The 23,113-nt window shown below is 47.5% G+C and overlaps 1 protein-coding gene across 7 annotated transcripts in view; it reads left to right on the plus strand.

Annotated features, from left to right (window-relative positions):
- The window catches only part of COBL (cordon-bleu WH2 repeat protein), a 263,831-nt gene that overhangs the window by 94,318 nt on the left and 146,400 nt on the right, over window positions 1-23,113 (plus strand). For all 7 annotated transcript variants that reach the window (XM_044385241.3, XM_044385246.3, XM_048213125.2 and 4 more), the window contains 3 exons: window positions 6,845-7,048; window positions 18,534-18,744; window positions 20,642-20,870. In XM_044385241.3, coding sequence (XP_044241176.2) covers window positions 6,845-7,048; window positions 18,534-18,744; window positions 20,642-20,870 — 644 coding nt within the window. The remainder of the gene's footprint in view (window positions 1-6,844; window positions 7,049-18,533; window positions 18,745-20,641; window positions 20,871-23,113) is intronic.

The raw sequence follows: 23,113 nt of genomic DNA on the forward strand, positions 1-23,113 counted from the left end.
CGTAAGGTTCTAGCTGCCCTAGATAGTGATTCCTCTGCTGCATCTGGGCAAAGTGAATTGAAAACCATCTGGAAAGGATTCACCACTCCTCTAGATGCCGTTAGGAAATTCGTGATTCATGGGAAGAGATCAAAACATCAACATAAGCAGGAGTTTGGAGGAAGTTGATTCCAACCGTCATGGATGACTTTGTAAGGTTCAAGACTTTACTGGTGGAAGAAACTGAAGATGTAGTAGAAACAGCAAGAGAACTAGAACCAGAAGTGGAGGCTGAAGATGGGACTGATTTTCTGCTTCTCATGATCAAACTTTAATGGAAAGTGTTGCTTCTTATGGATGAGTAAAGACAGTGGTTTCATGAGATGGAATCTACTCCTGGTGGAGACCCCGTGAAGATTGTTGGAGTGACAACAAGGTCTAGAATATTATAGATATAGATAAAGCAGCAGTGGTGGGGTTCGAGAGGATTGACTCCAGTTTTGGAAGAAGTTCTGTGGGTAAATATCAAACAGCATCACATGCTAGGGAGAAATCATTCATGAAAGCAAGAGCCAGTTGGTGTACCAAAGTTCATTGTTGTCTTAGCTTAAGCAATGGCCACGGCCACGCCATCCTTCAGCCACCACCACCCTGATCAGTCAGCAGCCGCCAGCATTGAGGCAGACCCTCCACCAGCAAAAAAATGACTTCCTGATAGCTCAGATGATGGCTAGCATTTCTTAGCAATAAAATTTTTTTATTTTTTTAGAAAAAGTTAGAAAGCAGTGGAGGGGCAGAGGGAGAGAGAATCTCAAGCAGACTCTCTGATGAGCACACAGCCTGACATGAGGCTGGATCTCATGACCTGAGCGAAATCAAGAGTTGGATGCTTAACTGACTGAGTCACCCAGGCGCCCCACAGTGTTTTTAAATTAAGGTGCGCACATTGTACTTTTAGGCGTAATACTATTGCACACATAAACGCTGTAGTGTAGTATAAACATAACTTTTATATGTACTGGGAAACCATAAAAAAATTCATTTGACTGGTTTTATTGTGATAGCTGCTGCATTGTGCTGCTCTGGAACCAAACCTGCACTGTCGCCAAGGTATTCCCAGACCCAGAAGAGTAAGAATTATGGGGTTCTGTTTTTTGCTTTTTTTTTTTTTTTTTTGAGGAACCTCCATACTGTTTTCCATAGTGGTTGCACCCCTTTGCATTCATGCCAGCAGAGCACAAGGGTCCCAATTTCTCCATATCTTGCCGTTTCTTTCTTTTTTTTTTTTTTGATAGCGGCCATCCTAATCCTAATTATAATATAATAGCAGTAGTTTGGGGTTCATATTTTTCCATGAGTTAGTATACAAGAATTGGAAGTGTCCTCTGGCCCAGCCCTAGTGTCCCCAAAGGTGCTGAAATCCAGAAAAAAGAGACCCATGCACAGTGGCTCAGATCCTGATGGCTCACATGCAGGATGATGTCTGAGACTGAGACCCACCAGCCAGCCGAGACTAAAAGAAAGCCCAGGTCAGGCCGAGTGGTGACCACTGTGCCTCCACTCGCCCCTCCACTCTCTCCCCACTGCAGACATGCCACCTGCAGACACACGGATCCCGCTGGAGGGCTTGTTGGTGGCTGGCACTGCAGCTGTGCTTGGTTCCGGGTGGGGACCTCGGTAGCATTCAGAGAGTAGGTATCTTCAGTCGATGCAGGGGCTCCTCTCCCCTGCCTGCACTTGCCTCCACTTGGAAACGTCACTGTCATCTCAGACCCAGGCAGTCAAAAGCCAACTGGTCATCGCCTCCCAGAGCATGTCCTCTGTTGGCCTGCTTTGAACCTTGCACTGGAGTCGAGGCTAGAACCCCAAACATCGTGGGGTCCTCCTTCTGCTCTCGTGGACCCATCAGTCCTCCTCCCATGGTGGCTCTGTCCGTGCACCCTCCCCATGGGCTACCCCCCCACTCATTCAGTCCCTATGTTCCCCAGAACTGTTCGTGCTCACTGGTCTGGCTTTCTCCATCAGTGCTCCCCCCATGTGCCCTCCAGCAGTTTCTCCTGCATTGGCTCTCAGAACATCTGGGATCCCCCCTAACTATGGATTATTTAGCTCCTTGGCACACTTCCCGACCAGACCCTATTTCCTGCAGCGTCCGGGCCTCTCCCTTGAACAAAACAGACATGAAACAACCTTCTGCTTCCCTCCTCTTTCTCAGCAACCTTGAAAAAGGTAATCCCCAAGTATTTTTGGGACACTATTATTCGGAACCACCTGCACTCGGGTCCCCCAACCAGCAAAATTAGAGCAGATCTTCTCCCTTAGTTTACAAGGATTCAAATGAGGCAAAGTAGTCAGAGAAACCACAGCACTCCGGTGCATTGAGTAGATGCAGTCCATGATGCTGTCTTCTCCTAGGATGTGCATTACCATTTTGTTTTTCTCTTCTCCCCACGTACTTTTCCCCAGCTAGGACTTTTTCCCTCCCTTCCTCTCCTTCTCTCACATCTCCAAATTCTGGCCATTCTCCAGACTGCTCAGGGCATCTGTGCAGATTTCTTCAGGATCATTCTTGCCTCAAGCTTTTCTAAGTCTGCTCTGTGTCTTGTAGGCTGAGACCCTCTATGGTTTTCACCTTCGCCAGCATCATCGTCATCAGTAGGTGTTTGTAAATACCTGTAGATATGAAGGGAAGCACACTAAATATGGAGAATATAAACAGCTTTAATTAAGCATCTACGGTTGGGGTGCCTGGGTGGCTCAGTCAGTTAAGTGTCTGATTTCAGCTTAGGTCATGATCTCAGGGTCCTGGGATCAAGTCCCACATAGGGCTCCCTGCTCACTGGGGAGCCTGCTTCTCCCTCTCCCTCTGCCCCTCCCCCTGCTTGTACATTCACTCTCTCTCTCTCTCAAATAGATAAATAAATTCTTTAAAAAAAATAAAGCATCTGCTGTCTTCAGAGATGTTAAATAAAGTTGAAGACACGAGCACCAGGATTGCTGCATAGGGAGGTCGACAGCAGCGGGAGCGGGTGTGTGTGTCCATGACTCGGGCTGGCGTGGAGCGACTCTCTCCCCTGGGGTCCGTGTGCTCACGGACACACACCACTTCTGAAGTGGGGCCTTGACTCTGTCTATACCTCGGGCACCATTTTTGGTGTGGATGGAAATTTCTCACGTGCGCTCCTCAAAATATGCAGATATTATTCTGTGAAAAATAAAAACACAAAGTCACAAGTTTCTCAACATATATGTTTGTTATCTGTCCATTGCTTTCGTCCAATGACACGGAAATTGCAGCTAAACCCCTGCCATGCTGATGTTAAGGAGGCTGTGTTCTGGAGAAACGCTGCGACCGTTAGCATGACCGGCTCTCGGGTAATGCAGATTCAGTTGGTCCGTGCTGGGCCTTCGGCACTTGGTAAGCTTTCCACGTGCTTCCTGAGCACAGCCAGGAGGGGACCACCCATCTCAGCCTTGTGTCCTTGGGCCCAGAGCATCCAGAGGCTTCTCAGAAGATGTGGTTTTGAGCTGTGTTTTCAAGAGAGCAAAGCATACAGGCAGGGTGTACGATGTAGCAGAGGCAAGGGCGTGAGTGTGGGTTTTCCAGGAACAGGGAACATTAGACCCATTGTCAGGCGAGTGGGGGAGGAATAGAGGTGGGTTCAGGATGGAGGGTCGGGGAAAGCCACGACTTTCAGGCCGTGCCAGTGCTTTGGGTATTAGCTACAGCCCTACAGGGGACAGGTATGTGATAGCACTGAGTCGCGGAGTCCAAATGGAAACACGCACCCGGTTTTTGCTATGGAGGAGTTCAGGGCTTTACTGGATCTCTCTCTCTATTTTTTTCAGAAAGAGCCAGAAATTCATTTTGTTGCGTGAGATGTTCCAGTGTTTTCAGTGTTGGCTAACTTCAGTGTGCATGCATGCTCAGGCACACGCACACCCATGCACACACGCACAGAGGCATGCGTGCACACACGCAGGCATGCACACGCACATGCATGCACACATGCACAAATGCGCATGCACACGTCACACTGTGCCGGACAGAAAGCTTCCCTGGGTGCCCTGGCAGCCTGCAGTGCTGGAGCCCTTGCACAGTGGTGGGGTCAGGGTGCACCCTGCAGAGTAAGGTGTGAGAAGACACACAGCCCCTGTGGTTAGTGCTCATCTCCTGTGTGTGGAGTGAGGGAATCCTGGGGGGAAACAGGATGCACCGGTGGAGGCTAGACGGTAGGAGAACACTGCATTTGTGAGATGTCGGTGATGAGAGCTGGAGCAGGTGGCTAGCTGGGGAGATTGTTCATGTGGGAAAAAGTTAGGGGGACTGGCAATTTCTTCTCCCTCTCTCCCCGCCTCTGCTCCCGTGCTGGTGCTGGCCGAAAGAATAAATGCCTCAGCAGCTGCTTCCTGTTTGACTCAGAAGGAGTTCAAGCCAGGTTTATTAGTATCCAGGGATAAACAGAGAGCTCCATGGGCAAATGTGTTCATTTCCCCAAAATGATCAAAGTAAACACTCCCTCCCCCCGCCCCATGAAAGCACCTTTGGGAGGTAACATGAATAGCAGGTGGGCTGCTGGGAGCCTGAGCAACCTGCCCGAGACCCCAGATTGACTAATGGAGGACTCTGTAACCTACTTCTCCATGTCTCGACTTCCCCATCTGTAAAATGGATGACATCCATTTTTCCTAATGGGCTGGAGAATGCGATGCTTAACATCTTTCAGGTTTGATGTTAGCTCTGCTGCCTTCTAGTCTTACCAGGATGTGCCCATACTCCTTGCCTATAAAGGAGGAATGACGGTAGGACCTCCTCAGAGTGTCATAGGGAGGGTAGATGAATTCATAATATACAGCCCTTCCACTTACACATATGTGCCGACTACTTCGTTTTCATTTCTGTAAGTTAAAAAGGAAGAAAGTATGGAAGGGATAAGAATAAGTAATGAATGATATAAATTATGACACAGATGTAAGGTTTTTACCAAGAAAAAAGGGAATTAATTTATGTCTACGTATCGCAGTCGTGGAGGAGACTGGACTGTCTCTCCGAAGCTTTGTGTTAATCAGAGACATGAATGGCAGGGGCTTGTGGCCTTCTCTGAATCCCATTTGCTGTTTCCCCCAATTTTAAGCAACCTCTTTTGTTTTACAAGTCATGCATATCTAGGTGATCTTACAGAAAAATTGGGAAATGCATAAAGGTGAAAATATCAAAATGTCTTACTACACATAACCTGGGGATTCTTTAGTGCGTCTTTCGAGACTGTTCATGATCCATTGCTACAATGAATAATTCTCTTAGAAATTGAGTTTTCTAAAATAATATTTGTTTCCTAAAAAAACCTGAATCAGGTATTTTGGCACATCAAATTATATACTTTTAGAGTGTATGTAACTAGTACCAGTATAACATTGTTTGAAGTACCATAGTTGATTGAAGTTGTCTCTTATTGACCTGCAGTTCGATTATTTTGTTTGCCATTGGAAATTATGTTGTACCGAGTACCTTTGAACCTCCCACAGGGCAATAATTGGGGGATTATTTCTTTGGGACCAATTTCTAGAAATGGAATTACCGTGCCTGATACTTTGGGCCAGAGTGCCCCCCAAGAAGATTACTCTGCAGGAGAATTTAAGCTTGTTAGATCACCAGAGCATGGCAGGAGGTGGGAGGGCGAGGTGGGCGGGAGCGGCCCCTGGGAGTCGGGCACGTCTGCTCTCCATCCCTGCTCCGACGCCAATAACCATGGGCCTTCAGGGGAGCTACGAATCTCTTGGACATGCAATTTTCTCAGCTGCCAAATAGTTTGAGCATTGAATGAGGTGAACTTCCTAAGGTTATTATTAGCAGAGGCCCTGGTGCTGATAAAAGATAGCTATTATAAAATACCTAGGGCCTCTGTAAAATAAGGCCCTTATAGACACATAAATGTGTCTATATGTGTGTGTATATATATGTATATATATATATGTATGTATATACATATATACACACACACACACACACACACAGACATACACATGCGTATGCATACACGTAGCCATAGACCTACCTGTATATAAAATAAAATACACATATCAAGTAAGGTTATTTGCCTTCCTGAATATTCTGGAGGAGACAAGAATTTCTCAAAATGTTCATGATCCTCAGAGTGGGTGACTCGCTGTCATGTGTTTATAAATCTCCTGCAATGTGAACCGAGAATTCAAAGCATAGCTGGAAATAAGGTGACGATATTATCACTCGTATCCCTCACTGCCCAGCAGCCACCTGCATGCACGGTGGCCTGTGGGTGGACGTTGGTGGGATGAACTTTCTGGTAATTTAGTACATCCTGATGCTGTCCTAACACGTCCCCAACACCACAGCTCTGTGGATTCCAGGTCCTCAGTTGGTCACAGTCATGGATCCAGAGCTGGGGCAGGGATCGAAGCTGGAGTGAGGCAGACCACTGGTGAAGTCCATGTTAACTTGGTGTGATTTTTACCCACTCAGTGGCTCAGAAAGGGCTGGTCCACGCAAACTCCACTGCACCAACCCACTCCTCTATCTGTACAAATCATGACCGTGCCACTCCCTGGTGGCGAGCCCATTTTTCGTCTGATCCTTTCTTCTCCAGCATGCTTCTTCTGTTTTTCTTAATTGTCCCCTTTCTGTTAGTGTTGAAGGGTGTGCCAATATATCGATTTTATAAAGGTCATGTACCTCCGAAGGCTTTTCTGAGGAGGGAGAAGTACCTATAAAAATAGTTTGTCGTGAGAGGAAGTCCCGGAAAGCCACTGGATGCTCATGGGTGATGGTATTAAGCTCATAGTCGGAAGCTGTTGCTCATTCAGTCCTTCTGTGCTGTCCCTGTTTAAGGAGGAAGATGAAGGCTCGCGCCCCCCCTCCTCCTGGAAAGCCCGCCACGCCGAATGTGCACAGTGGGCAGAAGCCTCCCGGGGACGTGTCCCCCGGCCCTCCACAGAACCTAGTGCACATGAAGGAGAACTTGAGGAACAGCACGGTGGCCGTCACCGTGGTTCTGCCCAGCGGGCTGGAGAAGAAGAGCGTGGTCAATGGCAGGTAAGGGTCCTGGCGCGTCGGGGAGGGGTCACTGCCATCCAGTCTCGGGTCCAAGGAGAACCGAAAAGTGGATCATGCTGGGTTACGCTCGCTTCCTCGTCAGGTCAGACCTGGAGCTCGGGGGTACAGAGCTGGGTCTAGGTGACAATCCGAAGTGGCTCACCTGCACGACTGTTGACTAGGTGGCCCCTCCCCGGCTCGCCGTCATCCCGAGGGAGCAAGGAATGCACAGCTCAGTCCTGGTAGAGGGTGAACTCAGAGGAGGGGGGTCACAGGCCTGTATGCATCTCCAAACAGGTGGCCAGCCCCAGAGTCTGCACCAGCATTCTTGGCACTGCAGTTGACCCTTCCCCTGTCCACTGACAGGCTGGCCACAGAGGTGTAGACAGTCAGCAATCAGTTTTCCAAATGCAGCTTCCAGTGCACGCCTACACTGATGGCTAAAACCCAACCCAACCAGTATCCAGACTGGAGATGCCCACCAGAATCCCTTCCCGGGAATGCGCCTGAGATCAAGGTCACGTGCCCCTTCCTCTTCCCACGGCAGCCACACCGGAAACATTGGCAAAGCCTCCTGGGATCACAGTACTGAGAATTTTATTACCAATAGAATTTCTGATTTTTTTTCAAAATACTCATCACGTAACTTTGTGCTACGACTATTGTTCCTGATAACTCGATCTATAAGAACACATTTTCAGGAGTCACAGGAAACAAAAAAGTAAATCTCACCATTTATACAGTTTTTATGATAGAGTATGATGGAGTGACCAACTATGGAAACCTCCCAGCACAAAAATGTATTTGTCTAATTCTGAGCCAGGAGTGACTAGAAGTCGTATTTCTTAGAAAACGAGAACGAGAGATGATCGGACATATTTCACTCTTAAAAAAGCAGTGTGCTCCCATCTTTTTTAAAATGGGTAATGGTGGAAATCACATCACCATGGGTGTTTTTATTTTGGTGGTTGCACTGACGAGAGCGACGGAATGCTTTTATTTTAAAATATCAGGATTTGGATTCTCCCTGAAATTGTATGCTTTGCAGCTGTTTAAACTTTCTTATGAAAATTCTAGGTGGCGACTTAATGTGCAAAGGTGTACATATGGGGGGCGCCTGGGTAGCACAGTCGTTAAGCGTCTGCCTTCGGCCCAGGGCATGATCCTGGCGTTCCAGGATCGAGTCCCACATCGGGCTCCTCCACTGGGAGCCTGCTTCTTCCTCTCCCACTCCCCCTGCTGTGTTCCCTCTCTCGCTGGCTGTCTCTCTGTCACATAAATAAATAAAATCTTTAAAAAAAAAAGGGGGGGGGTACATACGTCTTACAAACAAGGGCAGGAAGCTTGCTGCAGGCCTGGGTACATAGTCGGGGCTGGAGCTGCTGGGTTGTGGGGTATGGCGTCTCCTCCCGCACCAGGGGATGCAAGCCCATATCCCAGGGTGAAGCCACCCGCCTGCCCAGTGTGGGGCTTGCCCCTTGGTGGGGGGGAGGGGTGCGACGCTCCTGTAGCCGGGGTCCCAGGCCCAGTGCTCCCGTGGAAGCAGCTGAGGTTGGTCTACACTGGATCCACGAGGGAAGCCCCCTGATAGTTTACAAACTACTTTCATACATGCATGAAGTCTGATCAGTGGATGTATTATGGTTTAGTCTCCATTCCTATAGTTTCAACCCATTTTTTTAAAAAGATTTTATTTATTTATTTACTTATTTAAGAGAGAAAGCACATGTACAAGTGGGGGGAGGGGCAAAGGCAGAGGGACAAGCAGACTCCCCGCTGAGCAGGGAGCCAGATGTGGGGCTCGATCCCAGGACCCTGGGATCATGACCTGAGCCCAAGGCAGACGCTTCACCGACTGAGCCACCCAGGCACCCCCAACCCAATTTTTAGTTACACTAAAAATACACTATTTTGTTGCGGCATGATTAACATATAAAAAGTGTACATGTTACCTGTCCTACTCCATGAGTCCGTAGCTCAGTGCGCAGCCACGAAACCACTGCCACTATCAAGCTAGCTCCTAAACATAGCCCTGTGGGTCCCGTCTTACGTAATATGCTCCTGTCCGGGTCCAGTTCTCCAAATGCATGCAGAGAGATCGAATGCCTGCCTGACAAGTACGAATATTAGTTTGGAAAACCATTTCCAAATGGAACACTTTCTTAAATTTTATCTTTTTAATTTTTTTTTTCTTTACAAAGTAGAAGCTACCACTCTGTAGCCCAGCAGGGTAGCAATGAGAAAACGCGCAGCCTTCAAGATCCCGCATTAAAAACTTTCCTATCCCCCAGCAGTAAATTAGAATCCTTGTCCCAGGCTTCCTGCAGGAGTGAGTTAGAACAGCAGCCTGTGTGCTTCCTTCACGGGGTCTTGGCCTCATGGCTGGTGCGGATTCAGCAGCTGCTTGCCTGGGGATTTGGTTTTATGTGTCATACTCTTTAATAACACCAGAGCGGGCTGACGTCCAGTTCCCGACCCTTGCTGAAAATAGAGCCACTAATTGTTAATCAATGTGCTTTCTCTCTTCTGTTTTACTAGAGAACAGGCCCAGCTTTTATGGGATGAGCAAGCCGTTGATCATTTATAATCAGCCCCTTAACTGTGCTTTTTCCTGATATGAAAAGATTCTCTGAGAGAAAAACGTTAGTAATTGCAGTCTGATGATTGCATTCTGCATATGACTGATATATTTTTTTTTTTAAAGCTGCCTTTGGATTTGGAAACTTAAAGTCCCAATCTGTTCTTACAGAGATTAGGACATGAGAACATGAGAATCTGTGTTCTGAGCCATTTGTTTTTTTGTTTTTGTTTTTTTCTTTTTTGTTTTTTTTAAGATTTATTTATTTATCTCAGAGACAGAGAAAGAGAGAGCAAGAGAGAGAGAGAGCAGGGGGGTAGGTGCAGAGGGAGGGAGAGAAACTCAAGCAGACTCCCCACTGAGCACAGAGCCCAATGCAGAGCTCGATGTCACGACCTTGAGATCATGACCTGAGCCAAAATCAAGAGTCTGATTGAACCACCCATGGCGCCCCCATATTCTGGGCCATTCTTAAGGGAAATGCTCTAGGATATAATTAGGAATGGCATTACCAACACTGCATAGGGATGGTGGAAGGAGGCCACCAACTCCATCACTTTAATTGGGACACACTTAAAGAGAAGATCTTTGACAAGACAATGCCCTTAGGCAAAAGAGAGCTTCACAAACTGTTTCAGTCTCTAGAGTGTTGGGGCTGTTTTGATGCAGTAAAGTAGTCAGGTTCAGGTTGGTACACATACCCAAGGGGCCCGGGGCAGGAAAAGGCAAACATTTCCTTTGCAGAATACAGGAAATCTCCCTTGCTATTCATTCCTGTGATTCTTCACGATAGACACACTTAGAGCTGTGCAGGAATTTTTAGGTCCCGGTGCTTATAAAACAGCACAGGCTGTCATAACACGGGTATTGGGTCTGCATGTTCCTTCTGGAGAGAGCTCACCTGCTGGAGGGGAGGGAGGCTGTGAGCTCCTGTCAGCTCTGGGGTGTCCTTCATCCGCCTGCCCCTCGAGGTGTTGGTGAAACCTCTTGCGCATCATGGCTCCCGGAGCTGAAGGGAGCCTGCTTTTCTCTGGTGCTCAGCGAGTTTAGGAGGTGATGTTAGAAAAGGCATTTTTGGTGCTGGGGAGCCGGCCAGGAGAAGCCAGTTCTCTAAATAAACTGGCTAACAGGTTGCTTTGGTTTGGTTTGATTTACATTTTTGTTTGAAGACTATCTTTTTTTAGAAGACTTCCCTTTTTTTTTTTTTTTTTAGAGCAGTCTTAGTTTCCTAGCAAAAATGAGAGGGAAGTACAGAGATTTCCCACATACCTTCTCCCCCCACCACGATCTCCCCGTTATCAACATCCCCCAGCAGAGTGGGGTGCCCGTTATGATCAGTGAGCCTGCAGAGACATAGCATCATCACCCAGAGTGCATCGGTGACATTAGGGCCTTCTTAGAGCTGTATGAGCTGTGAATGATATGTATCCGCCACGTACCTCACAGAGTAGTTGCCTTGCCCCAAAACCTCTCAGAGAAAATTGCCGGGACACACGGCCTGCCCTGGTCACCGTGGCTAGAAGTGGTTCTCATTGGACCATCTTTCCATCAGCCCAGGAACGTGTTTGATCATCCAGGTCCTAGCTCGCTGCTTCTAGTGACTGCCTCCCTGAAATGCTTCTGCCCCATGAAGGCTACATTTGCTTGCTTATTTGGGTGAAACCCAAGAGCAGCTGAAGGAAGACAGTGACGGAGTGTCTGTCATGTGCAGACTGTGATCATCAGACTCCAGGTACTACTGGATTTTCTTCCCAAGCATCTTTGCTGTGAACAAATAGCATGGTGATGGGGTGACCACAGGTTATAACCTGTGATCTGCTCCTATGAAAAGGTGTGTTCTTTGCTAAACCCACTATTTAATAGCTCACAGCAGGTGCTGTTACTGGTTGGGATTTGGTGTGATATCAATCATAGAGAGGGAACTCTCATTTTGTGGGATCCTGATAGGAAGGAAGGAAGGAAGGAAGGAAGGAAGGAAGGAAGGAAGGAAGGAAAGAGAAAGAAAGAAAGAAAGAAAGAAAGAAAGAAAGAAAGAAAGAAAGAAAGAAAGAAAAGAGAGAGAAAGAGGAAAGAAGGAAGGAAGGAAGGAAGGAAGGAAGGAAGGAAGGAAGGAAGGAAGGAAGGAAGGAAGGAAATAGTCTTTGTTCATTGAGCAAAATACATGCTGAACACCTAAATTTTCTGAAACAACTGGGAGGAAGACATCCCAGTGAGCAGAAGGAAATAAATCTCATTTGCAAGATGACCAGTTTGTGCAAGAAATGAAGAATTCAGGGCTACTGGAACATGGATGGAGAAGAGGGTTTACAAGGGCCTGGACACGGTGGTGGCTGCGTGCTAACGAGTCTCCTGTGGGCCATCCTGAGCTCCCCAGGTCTCAATCAAACAAGATTACGCAGGCCGCCAGGGACACAAGGCTCTATTCCAGCACCAGGCAAGTCAAAAGGCAACTGACATATCAGAACATTAATTTTTCTCAAGGGTGGGCGACAGCGGTCTTCTATTAAAAATAGCATCCAGGGGCTCCTGGTGGCTCAGTTGGTTAAGTGTCCAACTCTCGATTTTGGCTCAGGTCATTATCCCAGGGTTGTGAGATGAAGACCCGCCTCGGGCTCCAACGCTCAGCGCAGAGTCTGCTTGAGATTGTCTCTCCCTCTCACTCTGACCCCCCAAATAAATAAATAAATCTTTTAAAAAATAATAGTGTCCAAATTTCACATGCACATTGAAAATAAACACTAACCTAACTGTCAAGATAGTTGGGCTGTGTTCCAGCTCCCCCAAGAAGGCATGTTGATTCACCTGTCAGGTGAGAAGCACACGGCAAGGTCTGCTTGTGTCTGACCTGGACACAGGAGGCTCCAGACTCGGAAGATACAGGTCAAAGATGGTGAGGTCGAAGTTAAGAGAGAGCACAAGTTACTACAGTGAGAACCTAACCAGTATACCCCTCATGGTGGTATCACCTGTCCACACCTGTCCACAGAACAGCTCGTGGCATCCCCGCGTGACCAGAAAAACAGTCAGGCTCCCAGCCTCTGCACGCTTGTCTCTAGGTCGAGATGCCCCAACTGGTATTGCTTTCTGAGCAGTTTGAAAAGCTGAATGCCTTAGAGAAGGCAGGTCTCTCCTGCTGGCATAACCCCAGTCATAACCCCTGGATCATATCCTGAGACCTTTAGTGGACTGGGGTGGCTGGCTGGCCCCAAGAGGCATTTGGGTTTTGTGAGGTCGAGCCATGAGGATTTGGGGATTCGGTGCCATCATCCTGATGACTGGGCTTCTGGCTTGTACATGTGATGAAGGTAGCCCTCCCTGGTCACCTTGCTGCTCTCTGGTTCCCTCTGCCTCACTTGACAGCCCGAGGACCCAGGCTTCCAGTGACTCTAGCCTCGAACCTAGAGCCCTGCCTCTGACCCCCAGACCTCTCTGCCTGTGTTTTCTTCCATCTCCTGGTCTCTCCATTGTCCTTTTGGGTGTTCTGCCTGCATGTTCCTTTGTACCTGACCTTGTCCATAGCGGCTACCTCTTGGGTCACGTGACCCTGCTTACATCTTGCCCTATCCTGCCTCTCTGATGCCACACAAAGCTATGAAACTGCACTTTCTCCCAGGACTTGCTCTGCCTCGGTAGGCAGATTTTGCCTCGCTTAGAGCCTGGGGCCACCTATTGGTCTCGGTTCCACATAAGAAACTAAGCTATGTTCAACCTGTTTAGGATTTGACTGTACGTGCAAATTAAGTGTGTCGATTTTAACATCATGTCCAGAAGTAGTTACCTTTTTCTTAAAGATTTTATTTATTTATTCCAGAGAGAGACAGAGAGAGAAAGAGAGAGCAGGGGGAAGAGCAGAGGGAGAGGGACAAGCAGTCTCCGCGCTGAGCATGGAGCCTGACGCGGGGCTTGATCTCAGGACCCCGAGATCATGACCTGAGCTGAAACAAAGAATAAGATGCTTCACCAACTGAGCCACCCCGGAACCCCCAGAACTAGCTACCTTAATGTAACTTGTAAACTCAGCATTGAGGGACCCATTTATCTAATCAGCGCATTTGTACTAAATGCTCATTTCATGAGTATGCGCAATAAAGTAGTTTTCAAAGCACGGTCCCCAACTGATAGGGGCTGCATCCTTGGGAACGTGGTAGAAATGCAAATTCCCAGACCAGTCCTAGTGATTCAGAAACCCTGACGAGAGGCCCAGCTATCTGACTTTACCATGCCCAAACTTTCGGATTGCAGGTTGAACTTTGAGAACCCTGGCTGCAGGGCATGCCCCTGGCCACTGGTACACTAGATGTTCCAGGGTGAGCGTGCAGCCCCCGAGAGGGAGCCCAGGGTCGCACTGGCACAATGGCAGGGAGAGGGCTGTAGGAATGGGTAGTGGACGCAGCTCAAGAATGATCGTACACAGCCTGACCACAGGCGGGCTTCGCGGTTTAGCCACAGGTGCGTCCCAGAGAAGGACGACTCGTCACCTGGCCCAGCTTGACGGAAATGGGATGTGGCCTCCCTGACTTCCCTGTCCCAGCTGTGAGGTCCTCAAGAGCCTGCTCACTCCCTTGGGTCCTGAGTGCCTGTGCGTGTGGGGCAGGGGTGTGGGCACAGGCTGACCATCGCTCTGCCTAGCTCTTTGCCGGGATTTCAAAAAGAACTGCATGGGAAAGAGCAGCAGCGTTTTCTTATCAAAGCCACAGACGGCTGCCAGAACATTTTGTGAAGTCTATATACATTTGGACAGTCATAGTTGTTTTTTTTTTTTAAGAAAGATGTATATTGGGTAAATAAAATACATTACCAAAATTCAAAAAAAAAAGATGTAGAAAAAATTCTGTATACTTTAATCTCTATTTTTAGTAGACATCACCACAAATACCAGGAAATAAATTTCACCCCTACATTCTGAGCACTTAAGAGGCATTTTGGAGAGCAACAGATTGAAGAAGGTGGAGGTGAAATGGATGTTGAGGAGAAACTGGGAAAGAAAGCCTCAGGGATCTGTCTCGTGACCCCCTCCACCCCATCAACGTGGTTTGGGTGGTCAGTCCTCATTATTACTTGGGACCAGACAGAGAGAGAGAGAGAGCGAAAGAGGGCCTACAAAGGGTGTTTGTTTTTGTCTCATTCAGGCTGCCTTAACATACCACAGACTGGGGGCTTCTACAACAGATGCAGTTTCTCCCAGCCCTGAAGGCTGGAAGCCCAAAGTCAAGGTGCCAGCAGGTAGATTTCCTTCTGAGGCATCTTCTTGGCTCGTAGGCAGCCGCCATCACGCCATGTGCTCATATGACCTCCTCTTGGTGGGTGCACAGAATAAGCCCTCTGGGTCTCTTCTTGTAACCTCACTAACCCTATCCTATCCTATCAGTGCCGCCCTTATGACCTCATGTAACCATAATTACATCCTTAGAGGCCCCATCTCCAAATACAGTCACACCGGGGGTTAGGGATTCACCATGACTTTGGGGAGGACACAGTTCTGTTCATAGCAGTGTAATGCTGAGCATCCACTGAGGCCCAGCCGGTGTGCTTTGGGGTCTTAGCAGGATGGTCTGCTTTCTTCATACACCTGTTTCTTCTTTTGACATTCCAAGGGTATCTAGTTGCCTTGGATGCCCACACCTCACTGAGGGGTGTGTGCAGAGCTGCTGATCTGAGGCAGGTACCACTGCATCCAAGGGCAGGTGTGAGGTGAGGGGCGGTCAGGCTCAGGGGGTGATGAGAATGTGTACAAGAAAGTAGGCAACCTCTTCCAGTCTCTGGAAAGTTCTTTCCTGTGGCCCCGTGGCACAGGGACCCTCTGAGACCCTGTGGAGGGCGCACACTGACACCTGGTTGTTGGAGATGCCGCCGACCTCTGCAGCCTGCAGTCTGCACATCTGTACGGAAGCCCACAGGACCAGGTGGCGCCTCTGTCCATCTTTGGGTGCTGCCATGGTGCTTCGCCTTTTCTCTGTCTTTCTGGGTAAATTTTTCAGTGGCATCAAAGAAGCTTTGGAAGAGCTGGCATACTCTTTGGGAAAAATGACATTTTAAATGCCAGCCAATAGCAGATTAACTGGTGTGGTGAAAAGTGGCAGAAAGGCCAGCCCCCCCCCCACCTCATTTTGCACGAACATGATCCTAAAAAGCAGCATGTAGTGGAAAAGTGGTAAATCAGGTCGTGTTTTAAATGAGCCTGGGGCAGGGTCACACAAAGGGGCAGACCCTGCAGGAAATGTTGCAAGATGAGCTCATGCTTTTGGACCCAAGTCATCGTGTTTAGACTGGTACATATCCAGCTTTTCCAAGTGCAGCCCAAGTTCAGTCCTCGTCAAGATGCTGTGTCCCTCTGGGAGTCACAGATGAGGACGGCCCGAAGGAGAGCAAGACAGCTATCAAAACCTGAGCTCCTCTCACTCCCAAACCTCCTGACTTGCCTGTGGGAGCCCTCTGTCCTGGCCTGGGTTCTTGCCACTCGGAAAGGATGGTGTCTGATTTGCTTGTCCAAGTTGAATTGGTAATGACCTCTGCGTTCTTCATAGAATTTAAGCACATATGATAGCTGGGCTGGGCATCTGGTGTTGGGTTTTATGATCATGCTCTTATAGTGTTTTATTTTGTTTCTGGGTTTTTTTTTTGTTTTGTTTTGTTTTGGTTTTGGTTTTGGTTTTTGGTTTTTTGTGTTTTTTTGTTTTTTGTTTTTTTGGTTTGGTTTGCTTTTGTTTTTGTTTTTATTTTTGTTTTGCCTTCTCCTCCCCCAAATTTAATAGTAAATTTGAGGAGATAGTCCTCCAGCACATAGAATTTTCTGCTTGGGAAATTATCCTTCTTCTACCCGCCCCCCAAACATTTTGTTGAGAAACTGTTTCCCCTTCCAACTGTTGAGAATGTCACTGGAAGAAACTCATCCTGCATTAAATGAAGTAGCGAAAGCCAGAATGGATCAGGCGATTTAGGGGGAAATCCACCAGACACACAAGGCAGAGATTTGGGCACCCCATTATTTATTTGGCCAGAAAATGGGTACATCACTGTGCTAGCACATTCAATAAATACCGGCTTCCATAATGGCAAGATGGGTTTATTCTCGGTCACAGAGAAAAATGCACCCTTCTCCAGAGCTGGCTGCTCCCTTCCAGAGCATCTAAGTCAGTGTTTCAAACATGTGACCAATTAGTGGATTAAAAGAACAGAAAGTAACATTAGTAACTTTTGTGTTCTTTGTGGTTTACATTCTAAGATTAACTCAAATACCTGTTTGGCAGTTTATCTGTGTTTGTACCGCGAGCCGACTGTGGGTAGAGGAAGAGGCAGGAAAGGAGTGAGCATCAGATGGACCAGCGTCCCAAGCCCACTCTGCCTTTTCCTGGAGACCTCGTCTCTCAGACGGGGTGATAAGGAAGGAGAGTACGTGAGTGGCATCATGGTTACACAGGGAGTGGTAACAAATAGTAGGACGTCATTTTAGCATTGATAGAAGTCTGTTTTCTGTAATGAGGCTTCTCAGTAAAATGTCATCATGTCCTGGAGCCTTTTTGTTGCATTGCATTAAGCTTGTGGTTGGAATAAAGTTGATTTCTGCCCCGGAGCTGAAGGCATCAGAGTTTATACTATTTACAGTATTATTAGCCAGTGTGGCTGTGTGTGCTGGGGCACTTATGAGGGTGCGCACTGCCTTGGCCCCACCAAATGCCCCATCAGAGTCCAGGGACCCAGGAGAAATGCTGAGTTGTTCTGTATCAATCCAAGCATTACTGATTAATTTTTCAGTTGTCAACAGTTGAGTAAGAAAGAGGGTACTTTGGGGACTCGCTCTGGCTTGGGGCTTTGCCTCTGGTTCTCCTGTCCAGAGCCAGTGCCCCTAGCACCCATAGCCCTCGGGGTGAGTGACAGGTGCCCGGGCTGCAGGAGGGGGGCCAGCACTGGTGCGTTCACAGAAGCGCTGCAAGTCCATGATCCACACATCTGGATTCCCAGGTACCTGGAAAGCATAATAATGACCTGAAATATTTGCCATGTCAGTTACTGATTAAGAAATAGATCACAGGAAAGACCTATGCTTTCATGGGAGGCATATGCTCCATTGCTTGGGAAATTTAAGGAAAGAGAGATCAGCTTTAAATATAAAAAACATTCTGCCAGGCAGATATAAAAAAGGCAAAGGAAATTCTTTGGAGTAATTTGGACTGTTACTCTTCTCCCTTGGTAAATATTTCCTGTTATGGGGGACATGATGACAATTTTTGACAGTCAAACAAAGTCATTTTCTTAAGTTTTGTTGTTGTTTGTTTGTTTTGCTTTTTGGGGTTTTTTTGTCATTAAAAGGCATAATTTTTTAAACTATCAACTTCAACTTAAAATTTTCAGTTTTGGGGCACCTGGGTGTCTCAGTTGGTTGAGAACCAACTCTTGGTTTCAGCTAAGGTCAAGATGTCAGGGTCATGAGATCCAGCCCTGTGTTGGGCTCTGTGCTTAGTATGGAGTCTCCTTGGGATTCTCTTTCCCCCTCCCTCTCCCCCTCTCCCCTGTACTTTCTCTCTCAAATAAATAAATAAAATCTTTTAAAATTTTCTATTTTTAAGAGACATTATATTTATGAATCACTGAAAATTTAGTTTTTAGTAATATCACTTGTGCTAATTAACCATCTAGGATTCAAGTCGACCTATCCACGGACTTAAATACAAATATAACTCTCTTCCCAGCTCTGATGGTTGCTCTTTCAGTCATGTTGTTTTCTAGTGTTGGAAATGTTAGGAAACGCTGTCCAGTCATGCGCCAGGCATTCATGAGCAATGATTGGCCGTCTTACGCATGACCAATTTGCTCATTCACCTACTGGTGCGTGGGTTTGACCCTTGCTCAGCTTGACCGAACGGAGAGTGCAAACATTCCTCATTAATGTGATCTGTTTCCCTTTTCCAGCCATGCAATGATGGACCTACTGGTTGAACTTTGTCTTCAGAACCACCTGAATCCATCCCACCATGCCCTCGAGATCCGGTCTTCAGAAACCCAACAGCCTTTGAGTTTTAAGCCAAATACTTTAGTTGGGACCCTGAATGTGCACACTGTATTTCTCAAAGAGAAAGTTCCCGAAGAGAAGGTGAAGCCTGCCCCACCCAAGGCACCTGAGGTCAGTAGGACTGAGGGGGAGGTGGCTCAAGGGGGGGCCCTTTGTTATCTGAGGGCATATGCAGACACCTGTGGCTGAGGTGCTGAGGAGGGGGGCTGGTGGAGCCCCCCTATCTGAGTAACCCATGCAGACAGCTCTTAAAATTTCTACTGCCCTACCAGGCAAAGTTAGGCCCTAAACTGAGCTTCTTTCGTGATATTCATGGTGCATCTTTGGCTATTATAGATGAGGAATCCGTCTAGAGCAGCGCTAGCCATTGGAACTTTCTGCACAGATGGAAATGGTCTATCATTCTGCACTTTCCAAGGTGGTCACCCTGGCCACATGAGGCTGTTAAGCAGGTGCAGTGCAGCTAGTGTGACTGAGAAACGGAGCCTTCAATTGTATTTAATGTTAATTAATTTAACTTTAAGTAACCACACGTAGCAAGCCACTACCTTGTTGAACTAGTTATAGAGATTCTCCTTCCGTTCTGGAGGTCTTCCTGTCCGAGGATGCCCTGGGGAAATGGGGAAGATCTGGACTTCTTCCTAGAGAGAGGAAAAATAGGAGTTGTCGCTTTTGAGAAACTGATGTCAGAAATGTTTACTCGTTGGGGCGCCTGGGCGGCACAGCGGTTAAGCGTCTGCCTTCAGCTCAGGGCGTGATCCCCGCATTATGGGATCGAGCCCCACATCAGGCTCCTCCGCTATGAGCCTGCTTCTTCCTCTCCCACTCCCCCTGCTTGTGTTCCCTCTCTCGCTGGCTGTCTCTATCTCTGTCGAATAAATAAGTAAAATCTTAAAAAAAAAAGAAATGTTTACTCGTTGCACTTGGAGAATATCTCATACATAGATGTATTTCCGGCTTCTGGTAATTGATTAACATGAACTCCCGCTGGTTATCGTACTTCTTCATAAACCTTTGCTGTGGGTCTTTAAGCTCCATTTAAAAGCTTTTAGATTCTGGGGAATATTTACTAAATTTTCCTGCTTCTAAAAATGGCAATTTGGTCAACAGTTCATTTTCTATCAATTTTTAGGTTTGGGGGGCTTAATAAATTTTAGTTGATGCCATCTCTACTCTGGAAAGGGGCACAGACCCACCTCCGTCAGACTTTATGCAAGCCACCCCTGCTGTGGCCACTGTCCAGCATTTTCAGACAATGTTGTGCCAGCAAAGGCCAGGGTAAAGTTGACTGCATGAAACTTTGGCATATAATTTTTTTTTTTGATGGGCCAGTTCATCAGTAGACATTTAGAATCAGGTTTAGTCAAATTGACTCGTTTGGGGTTTGTTTTTGTTTTTTGTTTTTTTTTTTCCTGATTATGGTGCCTATCATTACATGTCTATTATATGTATATGTCTGTTGTACGTCAGTTATATTTTTCTAGCTTAAATATATATGTGCATAGTGTATATATATATATATATGCATATACACAGACATATATATACACTATATATATTTATATAGATATTAATATATTGACATGGTCTTTGGCTATTTAAGTAAAACTTTGATACCTTGGGGTATTTTTAGGGTTTTTCTTTAAATTGAGTTGTTCATGCCATTTTCAAATTGTTTTCTTTTACAATATCTATGTACGTGCCTTGTGTCCAGGTCTGTTTGGGATCCTTGAAAGGCAGCATAGGTGATAGATTTTAAATCCAGACCCTCATGATGTCCATCCCCCTGTGTTGTTAGCAGTCCGTTCCTTACTGAGAGATCCTAAGGGAAGCTTATTATTTCAGGTCTTTATTGCTTCACTTTTCAGTATGGCAATTCCCCTGTGACCCACTGAGTTGGGCTCGGGCAGCACAAAATCTTGCCACCGTCAGTTCAAGCACAAGCAGAGGCTAAAGCTGTGTGGGAACATGCACTTACAGAATTCTTTCATCCGGGGTGTTCTTCCAGAAATCCGTGCGCTTGGTAGTGAATTACCTGCGAACCCAAAAGGCTGTTGTGCGTGTGAGCCCCGAGGTGCCGCTCCAGAACATTCTCCCAGTCATCTGTGCAAAGTGTGAAGTCAGCCCAGAGCACGTGGTGCTCCTCAGGGACAACATTGCCGGGGAGGAGCTGGAACTTTCCAAGTCCCTCAGCGAGCTGGGCATAAAGGAGCTCTACGCGTGGGACAACAAACGAGGTGAGGCCACCTTGCGTCTTTGACACCTGCCCTGTAAGAGCACAGGCAGGAAGCAGACGTCCACCACCATGAGTGCTCGAGGTGCCAGGTAGAGACCAGTACCTGAATTTTCAGGCAACCTAAATTTTGTCCAAAGCACAGTAGAAGTGGGTAGAAAATAAATTTGGTTTGTTCCCATTCCCCTCGACTGTAATTTTGCCTCTTTCCCCCCCATCCTGAGCACGTCCTGAGTGTCACCCTGTCTCCTGTGAGCTTCGGCGAGGTCGGTAAGGAACACGGGAACCGTCTTTCCTTGGACTTCTTTCTCAGTTGCCAGTAACTTCCCCCAAGTCTCAAACATTGCTCATCAACAAAACCAGTGGCAAAGGGGCGCCTGGGTGGCTCAGTCTGTTAAGCGTCTGCCTTTGGCTCAGGTCATAATCTCAGGGTCGCTGGATCGAGTCCTGAGTCATCGGGCTCCCTGCACAGCAGGGAGTCTGCTTGTCCATCCACTCCTCCCCCTGCTCGTACCTTCTCTCTCTCTCAAATAAATAAATAAAATCTTTATTAAAAAACAAAATAAAAATAAAACAAAACAACTGGGGGAAAAAAAAGTGGCAAAACATTTAACTCTTTTTCTAAAACTGCCCAAATTAGAGTTCATGAGATCAGTCCCTAAACACACCTCACGGTGTTGCTTTGGGCTTCCTCACCATCAATGCCAGAGACATCTACTCCTTGTGTGAGTTTGGTACTTGACCTGAGGGCCCAGAGCCGCTGGGAGAGTGGCAGCTCAAGAGGCCGGCGTTGGCACAGAGACCGACGTGTGTGTGAGCAGAGGTCCCTGATTGACACAAAGGGCGGACTGTTGGAAACAGCTGTCAGACCAAAATAAATAAATGAGTGAGTGAATGAAAAAAATAAATGAATATTCCTTGACCTTAGCATTATTAAAATGAACTTCATAAAAGTGCCTTATTTTCATGAGGCTCATTTGATATCTGTGGCCTAGTATTTATTCCACAAATACTGAGTAGGTTGGGTTGTTGAAATACATTCCATTTTTTCATGCTTTTCTACAGTTTGTTTCAATTCTTCCAAGAAAATCTGCTTTTCTTATTAGCAGGTTTTTTTAAAAAAAGATTTAGAGTATTTATTTCAGAGAGAGAGAGAAAGAATGTGAGCATGAGTGGGGTTAGGGGGATGGCAGAGGGAGAGGGAGAAGCAGGCCCCTCCTGAGCAGGTGGACGCTTAACTGACTGAGCCATCCAGGGGCCCCTCTTATTACCAGTTTTATTGCAAAATCAATGATCATAGTGGAACCTCCTCTCCTCCCCCAGTCTTCGAGTGGTTCTGGACCCCGGTCTCATTTGACACTCAAGAAAGGGTTTTAGCACAATCGTGTGTTAGATGCATAGACGGTCTAGTCCTTCAAAAACAAGTGCTCTGACATTGGAGAGCACTGCCTTTTGTGCTGGGTACACCAACTATTTCTGGTACGTGTCAATTCTCAGATGTATCTTGAAAGGTAGATGGGAACTTCCTACCAGGCAAGAGCCCTATAAAACCTGCCGCCCTGTGCAGGAGTGGATCCCCGTGAGCTCACAGCTGTCCAGAGCACAGAGCTGAGGTGTTCAGGGAAGGGTAGGTCTAGGGCTCCCTCTCTGTATCCCCACGCAGGGCAGGACACACAAGTGTAGGCAGCCTGGCTGTCAGGTTTGGAACCCCCGAGCCCTGAGCACTGAGTGCCCATCACTGCCTTGGGCGTCCTCTGAGGGACCCTTCCCTCTGGGACCCCAGCACCCTCCCTGGAAAATAAAGGCACAACAGCCAGCATGGTGGGTGACCTGCTCCAGCCTGGTGGCCAACATCCCTTTCCTCTGGACCATACTGGGCCACGTGCCACGCCGGCTGTGAAGTCTTTGATTATCACCCTTGCCAAAGGCCTTTATCCCTACCGGCAGTCAAGTTATTTGAGAAGAAAGGAGAACATCCTGGAAGACGCCTGTAGGGAGCCCTCTCCTTTTGGCCCTGCTTGCATTACAGCCCCTCCCCAGCCAGCAGCTGCTCCAAGGGCAAGGGCCGTAGGGCCGTGGCCGGGGGACATGTGTTGCTAGGCAGAGGCCGCCTCCTCGAGAATTCCTGGCATTGGAGCTTGAAGCAGAAGAGGGCTTTGCTGCCACCTGCTCCTACGGGAGAGCTTAGCAGCCTGGCAGCTGTGGCCTCTCGGAGATCCGGGGCTGGGAATGCAGCCTGCTGGGCCC

Source organism: Ursus arctos, unplaced genomic scaffold (assembly GCF_023065955.2).
Source record: "Ursus arctos isolate Adak ecotype North America unplaced genomic scaffold, UrsArc2.0 scaffold_3, whole genome shotgun sequence".
Classification (NCBI taxonomy): Eukaryota; Metazoa; Chordata; class Mammalia; order Carnivora; family Ursidae; genus Ursus; species Ursus arctos.